The sequence below is a fragment of the Heteronotia binoei genome, chromosome 1 (genome assembly GCF_032191835.1).
Source record: "Heteronotia binoei isolate CCM8104 ecotype False Entrance Well chromosome 1, APGP_CSIRO_Hbin_v1, whole genome shotgun sequence".
Lineage (NCBI taxonomy): Eukaryota > Metazoa > Chordata > Lepidosauria > Squamata > Gekkonidae > Heteronotia > Heteronotia binoei.
The window spans coordinates 74,793,115-74,802,400 of record NC_083223.1 but is presented as its reverse complement, the minus strand read 5'-3'; the positions used below and the strand labels follow the sequence as shown (position 1 = coordinate 74,802,400).

Here is a 9,286-nt window from a genome sequence, read left to right as displayed (position 1 = left end):
TTTTTTTGTCCCCGACTCTATGACGGTAACCGGTTGGTGTGGGTAATGAATTCCACCTCCGGACTGCCAGGAATATCCTTTATTACTTTTGGACACTTTTCCTCCTCTGCAGCCCAGCCCACCCCCAAATCCCTTCTCTGACTGTACAGCAGCGCCTTATATGTACGTTTCTCCTGTTTCCAGCGGTTCGCGGCTGCTGGAAGCGCTCACATTTCCCCATTCATAGCGTTTTGACTTGTGGTTTGCGCTGGAGTGCGAAACCCAGTTATTTTATTATAGCAGCTCAGCAAGAGAGACGTCTACCCCCTGCAACTGCATTAAAAAGAATAGTTTCTTTTTGGAATCGAGCAGTCGGAAGTTTTTTGTCTGGGTGAATGCCAGCCTAAACCAGTAGGACGTTGCGCCCCCAGGCAAAGGAAACGTGGCTGAGGTCACATATTAATCTTTGTGTTTGTTGGTTTTCAGAACAGTTGTCATTGAGAGACGGATCGTGCCCGTGCGCTCTTTGCTAGACGATCCAATAAACGTTTTGTCGCGTTTTTAAAGATTTGGGGGGTGTCGGTGCTCACCGGGAGTCATGCCGAACGTTGAGAGTAGCAGGGAGGAAAACCCCTGAATATTCTTATTGCTGGCTTGGCCGGTTAGTCTCTTTGCCGCTCAAAAGATGGCGCTCTAAGATCAGACAAAACACTCCAGACTGAACAGAAGCTTCGCCCGTTGCCGTTTTAAAAGCCTTTTTAATGGAAGGTGCAGAAGTGAACGGGTTTCAAGGCCGTTCTTTCCTTGCTGGGGCCAGGCGAGTGAAGAGGCTGAAAAGAGAGCTTGAGAGTGACTGAGGAGGGGGGCAGGGAATCATTGCTAACGTGGTCGGCTGGTTGTGTGATCTCAGTGCAAGAGTTCCTCAGCGGTGCTTTTCACAGGAAGCATGATTGGGTGTCAAGCAGCTGGAAGCGCACCTTATTAAACAGCAATTAAAACTAGGAGGGTGCGTGCTTGCGCTTCTCTGGCCCAGTGCCAGCCCTTGACTATGATCCCGGAAGATCCTGTCAAATCTTATCAGTTTTGTATGGTGATTAAGCGTGCTTTTAAAAAAAATTCTCTTTGGGTAGGCCCCTGAGTATTTTCTCACTGAGTCTAATGATTTATGAGAACTGGTCTGCTTTCTGCGGTTTAATCCCTGCAGATCGCTGGTGATTAACAGTGGAATGCTAAGCAGAGCTATATAATTCTAAAGCCAATGAAACCAATGGGTTTAGAAAGGAGTAACTCTGTTTAGGATTGGATTGTATGGCAAGTCTGCTTTGTGTTTTTTCTTTCTTTGTTTGCTTTATCATAGTGTCTTTTAGAGGATACAGCTACTTTTTATAGCTGCAGTTTAATTTCCCTTCTCCTAATTAGGGCAATTTAAAAACTTGGGGCTAGGGACTTTGCTACCATTCGAATTTCTGTCGTTTTAAGCTGCTGCAAATTCAAAGGTGAGGAGGGCAATACTCCCATCCACAGGCAATTCTTGTTCAGTTTAATGGTTTTCTGAGAGTCTCTTTGATTTCAAAGAATTTTGCATCAAGAATAAGTTAAAGGATCTAGCCACAGGTCCAGAGTTCAAGCACAGTAATAGTCCATTTTTAGATTTCCCAGAAATAAACTTGATATCAATGAGACTGACTCCTAAATAAATGTGTATTGCTTTGCAGCATGAATAGTTAGTGGTTAAGCAAGACTGAATTGATGCTTTTTTAAAAAAAAATAGTGTATTTATAGACTGCCAGTCTCTATGAGATTCAGGTTGGAGACTGCTAGATCATGAGCAGATAAGCTTTTTAAAATTATAAAATTAACTTGTACTGACTTCCTTGAGCTGCAAGGCGTATTTTTTATTGCCACTTCCTTTTAATACATGTCATGCTGCATAAAGTAGGGACTGTTCGACTATTGGGGTCAGGGGCAGAAGAGGAATCAGGGACAGAAAAGCTGCAGGCAGAACTTAAGCCGTATAGCACACCTTTCTTAATACAGAACGTAGGTTACACTAGTTCAGAATTCCATGATGTGTGGATATTATGCAAATTAACTATATTTTCATGCAGATACTTCTTTTGGATGTTTATCCTTTTGCCAGATGGGAAATAGGACATGGAATGGTACATTGAGCCACAAGAATTTTAAGTTCTTCCTATTTCCCAACCCCCATTTAGGACATTTTCCATTGGCTATACTCTTTCTATGCTCATCTTTGCAACCTCATGGCCTGAAAACATTGCTTTTTAAAACTGAAATCTGAGATGCAAAATTTTGTGCCCAGTACTAAATTCCACCAATTTCTTGTTGTCCATAAACACTACCCTAGCAATGAGTAGTGTGCATGATTTTTTTTTTCAGAACACTTTGAATGATTTCTGATTACTCAACAGTAGGTTTGCAGCCAAGGACCTATATTTTCAGGCTGATGATCCTTGACATCTTCTTTTGCCTGCTTCCATCCTGAGTTTTAGAGCTGTTCTCCATCCCTCTGTGCATGAACAAAACAATCTGGCTACATCAGGGGCTACCAGACATAGGCATCAGATTTCAGTGGTGTGTTACATCCCCTTGTGTATAATTTGTTTCAGACTGTTTAAAAAAACTCTAGGAGCTGCATATTCGTAGGCAGAGTGCTTTTATTACAGTTTCCAACTACCCTGAGACATCTAAAGTGAACCTTAACTAATTGCTTCAGCAGTTGTGAAAAAGGAAGCAAATGAAACCCCAGCTGAAACAGGCGTTTGAGTTGATTTCCTGCAAAGAAGAAGAGGAGGGAAAAGGAGAGAAGGGGGCCTTCTGAATTCGTTATCATTGGCGCTCACTGCTGGCTTTTGTTTCCCTAGGGTGGGAAACAGAATAAAATTGAGTCTTTCTTCCTGCAGCTGGCATACATATGAGAAAGTCTGAAACACAGTTTTAAATATGCTTTGAATGGGAGGAGAGGTTGGTGAGTGTTGTCAGGCAGGAAGATGGATTCACAAGTGCATTTCTTTTAAAAATATTATTTATTTACATCCTTCCTTTTTCCATGATGGGAACCCAAAACCGGTTACACTATTCCCTTTTCCACCTGTTTACCATCACAGTACGAGAGGAAGGTAAAGCTGAGAGTATGTGACTGGCCCAAGGTTACCCAGCTTAGTGGGCATTTGAATGTGGGTCTCCCAGATACTAATCTGACACACTGGCCACTACACCACACTCTGCCTGCCTGTTTTATATTGCAAACTAACTTCTTACATATGCATGTTCATTATTCATGTTTAACCATGATTTTTTCTCTCAACCATTTCAACATTTCTGTCTCCTGTGAAATTACCAGAAACTTCTATTTAGTCTTCCACCCTATTTTTTTCCTGCAAGTTCTGTATGTATTTGGGAATAACTTCTTCCTTTAATATCTTTGGTAACCATCAACTGGTATCCTTTGTTAAGAGGACAGAAGATGGTGGCACTGAGTTTGGGCTTCCTTAACAATGGGTTCTGGATCAGTAACTGTGATCTGTAAAAGCTTGCAGCAGGATGTGGAAGATGCAGAAAAAAAGTGGAGTTTAGCAGAAAAAAGGGAGAGTGAAAGAGCAGCAGCATATGCTATGTACACCTCTCTGATGCTGGCTTTATTTTATTAGGGATATTCCCCATTAGGTGGCTGAAGGGACACACTGCCCCTTAAAGGAAACATACAGAGATGTATTGAAGGCAGAAGGGCCCTTAATTTACTTCCATGGCTGGATCCTGTAGCTAGAAAACATCACATTCATTATCTGTGTTATTCTCTTGTTCATCTCCATCATCTCTGTATGCTTCTAAAACTTAAGTGTTTAAAAGGCTATGTGTGCTTGTCCACAGACACTAGTTAGTACTGGTACTTGAATGTATCCTAGGATTTAATGAATAGAAATATTTTAAAGAAGATACATTGACTAGCTACTGTAGCCAGATGAAACTGATAAGGTGGTGAACTGGATGGACCACTGGTCTGATGTACAGGCTCTTATGATTTTAAAGAAGATGTAGCATTGTTATGGGCAGGGGAATTCTTTTTTCTGAAATTCAGTTCTTAATGTAGCTGTTGATACCTCCTACGATCCCCCCCCCCTTTAAAAGTAGGGTTTCTCTGTCATTCCTCTGATACTCGCATTTGATACACCCATTGGTAACGTCAGCCCTTGCAGTTTGATTTTACACACCACTGGGTGGCACTGTAGCAAGAGGACAGGAAAGTTTGGGAAGAGATTGGCTTCCTCTGAGCAGCCACAGAACAAAATTCTGCAGAATCTATTTTCCTGCCCATCATCTCTTTGGATTTTTATTTGATCAAAAGGGAGTTGATCAAATTCCTAAAAAAGAGGAAAATAAACAAATCATTCACTTTTAGGAAGAAAATTGGTAAAAAGTAATTAAGGTATTTTCTTTTAACAGCATTAGAAATTTGCTTTGCATATGCAAGGCAGTTTTTATGTTCCTGGAAAACAGGTATGTGGGGTGTGGGAAAGTGCATGTGGAAGGTTGTTTGGTACCGTTTAAAATAGGAAAAACATAACCTACGAATGGTAGCAATGAAATTAAGAAAGGCAAGATTCCCAATAACTAATAACTAAAACACAATAAAATGTGCCCCCAATTTTGCCCAAATTATTTAAGGTTAGGTTTTTAGGGTTCCTCAATTCCTGATGGAAGAAAAGGGCAATGCAAAAACAACATTGTAGTTGACAGATCCCAGTAGTTGACAGTAGCTATCTGTTCACAGACACATCTGTTTGTTATGTTACTCTGTAAAGGCAGTTCTTGAGTATCAGAGCCTGGGGGCTCTAACTTGCTCCTGTGGATTTTGTGGATCTTGGAGGAAGGATGGGTTTGGGGAAACAAAATGACCAGAGCCTGACTTTCTCAAAATGACCAGAGCCTGACTTTCTTTTCCACCCACTTTTTGATTTTCTCTTCCACCCCTTTTTTCTTTTAATTGCCATAGATTCATTCATGTGGTTGTGATCCAAACGGACAAAAATGAAGACCAGGCTCTTTGCAGCAGCAATTGCTGCTCTGTGCACAGCTCTTCTCCTCTGCTCGATAGAGGCTGAAGGTAAATAATTTATTCCTTTACTCGCTGAAAGTGATGGTGCAGAATTAGTTTGATGCAAACCCAAACAATTTCTCCCTGAGTGTAACTGCTTTGCCTTATTCCTGTTTCTGCTTTCCTTTCTGTGTTTTGTTTATTTCAGAGAGCCAGCTGTTTAGCAGGACAGCTATAGCTGTACCCTCTCCTTCCTCTTCTCTGGTATATTTCTGGTGTGCTGTCCACTCTGTGTGTTCCTTGCAAATGGGAGGCTGGGCTGTACACTCCCATGTTCTCTCTTTTTCTTTCTCTCCTCATCCCCCCAGGCTGATTGCTCAGGGAGCAAGAAAAGACGCCTGTGCAAACTTGAAATCTCTTGTTTATAAATAGGAGAAACCCTGCAGCATTTGCACATGTCCTCCTGATGCTTAATTGCTTTGCTTTGTACAGTAAACACATAATAGACATGCAAGTGTGTGTGTGTTGGTTTTTAAAAACATAAAATAAAAGTATCCAACAGTATCCAGCTGTATATGTGTTTTATTTGGCATTGGGGTGGTAGTAGTAGCTTTTCTGATGAGTCAGTTATGAGGGACAAGGGAAAGAGCAATTGATAGCTGCTGTTTTTAGAACAGGCCCTGGGGATTGAAGCCTCAACTGTCTACACTTTTGTTTGGAATATCTGAGACGGAAGAGAGAGAATTAAAGTGTAATTTCCTTTTTTTCTCACATTGGCACCAGTATCTTCTTCACTCTTGGAGTAGTAAATTTTGTATTTACACATTTCAGGGGGGGCACTCTTCCTGATGCTGTATATAGTTGTAAAAAGCATCTCGGAGAGCATCAGGCATCCCAGTATCTATTTTAATGTGGGTTTTTACCTTGTGTTTAAATATATGTGCAAATGTGTTTAAGAGGCTGGATGCTGAAATTGTGGTATTAGTTTTTGACTCATGTTGTTTTGAGGATCACTTTGAACAGCCGTATTTTTCCTATGGTGAAATTCCCTCAGATTCCCACAGCTGGATGTATCTTTTTTTTTACATAGCCTAGATTACAATTTGCTATTTTATGGAATCTCCCCCCTTCCCAATATCATGGCCCCATTCTGAACCAGAGCTCTGTGTACTTGAGAAATGAGTTCCCACAGAGGAACTTGCAGGTGAAGCTTGACTGAAAGTCCCCATGGTGGACACTTGTAAAACATAACAGATAATTAGTGCCTTTGTAACCAGACAGGAGAATGTTCCATGAACTGGCCTTGTCTTTGACTGCAAAATGTTGAAGAGAATTTTTGGAAATAGATATACTTTATATCCCTCAGCATTAATGGCATGCAGATCACTGTGGTACCTTCTATCAGAAACTGTGTCAAACCTTGTCATTCAAACAAAGCACACTGACACAAAGCATGTCAGTTGACAGCTCAGCTCAGTTCAGTTGTCCATTGAGGACAGAGAACTTTTAAAAGCTCAGGAGAAGGCTAACTGAAGTGGAACCTACATAAGCAAACCTTTGCTTCCTTATACAGCCTTTTCCCTGTGTCTTGGCAGGTCCATAGGCAGAGTTTCAGCAAAGAAGTACAAAAAATCTGGGGAAGGTTATCGAATAGTTTCTGTGCATTGTATTTGTGAATCTGGTACACAGTGCAAATGCTGTCTCCTAAGAGCATGTTTCAAGACATCCCTTTGTCTCTTGAAGTGTCATTGACACCTCTGGCCAGATTCTGTGAATCTGTTGCTGGAGATACTGCTGGAGTCTCAGGCTCCATAGCAGTGTTCTGTCTAAAGCTGAAGAGACAAAGTAAAGAAGAAACACTCTGACTTGTGGACTTAGCAGCATGGACTGGACACAGCATTCAAGAGTGCAAATGAATGTGTGCAGCTTGGGAGGATCGTATACTACGCTGATGGATTTATGTCAAGTATGTATGCGGGTAATGTTTATTTGTTTATTGTATAAACTGCTGTTAAGGTTCTGGAAATCTGTTCAGGAGAATGCTATGATTTAACAGAAAGTGTGGAAACACAAACCAAAATTCCAGTCCACATATGACCGCAAACGCCTGACCTGTTATTACTTCTGGTTATAACTCAAGGCCACAGTTCTTATAGCACTAACCACAGAATAGTCTCTTAAGTCAAGCAGAGTGCTCCAGAGGGTTTTTGTTTGCTTTTCCATTTTTGGAATCTAGAATGTCAGTTCTTAGAGCTTTTTACCTTCTACTTTTATTACAGGCTGCTTTCCTCTGATCAAGCGATCAATTCCCCACCCGTTGCTTCACAGGTGCATTTTGATCTACGACTCCCTCCAGTTTTCCGCAAAGCTTCCTGCTCTGTTTTTTTTTTTTTTTGAGATTCAGAAGCTGTGTGGGGGGACCTGCGGATCAAAATGTGACTGTGCAGCAACTTGTGGGGAATCGATCACTTGATCTGAAGAAAGCAGAAGCCTGGGGGTGGAGTGACTGCTAGCGAGGATTCAGTCTATATGTTTGTAATCTTGCAAATACCATAGATATTTTGAAATTTCACTCTCCATTTTATCCACACTCTATATATAATCATTCCTTCTCCAAGGGAACTTTGGGAGTGGCAATTCTGTGAATTGCTAGTACATCCAATAGAGTTCTCAACAGCCTCATTAAACCTACCATTCCTAGGATTCTTTAGGGAAACTAGTCTCAGAGGGTAGCCATGTAAGTCTGCAGTACAACAGCTAGGTTCAAATCCAGTAGCTCCTTAGAGACTAGCAAGATTTTTGGGGTATAGGCTTTTGAGAATCAAAGCTCCTTTTGTCAGATACAAGTTGGAATGGAGATCTCCGAATCTGAGAGGTCTTCTTTCCAACTCGTCTCTGATGTAGGGAGCATTGACTCTTAAATGCCTATACCCCCAAAAATTTGCTAGTCTCCAAGGTGGTACTGGACTCCTTTTAGGCAAACAATGATCATTAATCTGGTATAATACCATTAGAAATAAATAATGGAGGCACACTCCAGAAATCTCAAGAACTGTAATTTATTTTAAAAGTGGTTGGAATACTGATTTGATATTATTCCACCTTGTAGTTGAAATGCTTAGTATCCCAATACATTGTATCAATAGGACTTCAGTTTAAGACTGTCAGGTATCATGGGAAGCTGGTGTCTGTTTCAGTGTTTTAGAAGAGGTTCTGAAGATTTTATTCAGTATGGGTTTCTATAGCTGAGCACACCAACAATTCTGTATAACAATCCTTTGCAGGTGACACAGTTCTGAAGCACTAGTGAAGTTCCCCAACCACTAAGAGTTTCTCTGTTCATTTCAGTGGAGGGGACAACTTCACATGGCAAAAGGGTTGGCTTCAGCAGAATTATCTCCTTTACTGAAGTGAATGCATAAGGTTTCACATGCAGGAGTTCTGAGTATAGTGCCCTTGGGACTATGAAAAGTGTACCACAATTTAACAGTGGGCATAAATGCTAAAATTCATGTTCTATGGGTTGAATCCTCTGCATTCTTTCCACTAGTGCAAGAAGGCTCCACTGTTGCAAGATTTCTCCTGCATTCTCACTACAGCTGTCCATTTTGCATGACTGTGCAAACCTCTGGTATCCCTTTTTGGGGTTCACAAGTGGCTGCTAGAGGAAGGGAAAGATGTACCTTCACTAGCACACTCCCATGGTACTGGACAGGATAGAACTCTGTAGTCTGTGAAAGTAGTGGAGACTGCTTTTAATGATTCAGTTAAAATGCGAGATGGTCTGTTATTAAATAAACAGTAAACAAGCCCTTCAGTTTTTACCTAAATATTAAAATGGACTAGGATTAAAATAACAGTGAACATAATCTGCACCTTTGCGCCATGTGCTCCTCTCTTCCACCATTGCAGAGGTGATCGTCTGCAGTGTAATGTGTTCTTCTGGTACTAGGAACTTTGGGGACTCCTTGAAAAGTGTTGGTCTTGCACAAGTGGAAGTGCCTTGCTTGAGAGGCAACATACTCTGCAGTGGAGGACAGTCCCTATAAATGGCCTAAGGCACACAGAGAGCAAAGGCTCTGAGTCACTATATTTCTAGTGGCTGATAAATTTGGCTCAATGTTCTTTATCGATTCTGTTCCTGTCTCATCTTATAGTTGCAATGACACTTAACCAAGAAAATTGTGTGACCCACAACATTGCTATTATATTTTCATTTATTTTATTGAACTGATGCTCAAGTTATTATCA

The 9,286-nt window shown here is 41.0% G+C and overlaps 1 protein-coding gene across 3 annotated transcripts in view; it reads left to right on the top strand.

Annotated features, from left to right (window-relative positions):
• Positions 1-4,993: 4,993 nt before the first annotated feature.
• COL12A1 (collagen type XII alpha 1 chain) overlaps positions 4,994-9,286 on the top strand; it is a 180,234-nt gene continuing 175,941 nt past the window's right edge. For all 3 annotated transcript variants that reach the window (XM_060236209.1, XM_060236191.1, XM_060236199.1), the window contains exon 1: positions 4,994-5,104. In XM_060236209.1, the coding sequence (XP_060092192.1) occupies positions 5,029-5,104 (76 nt within the window). In that variant the 5' untranslated portion in view covers positions 4,994-5,028. The remainder of the gene's footprint in view (positions 5,105-9,286) is intronic.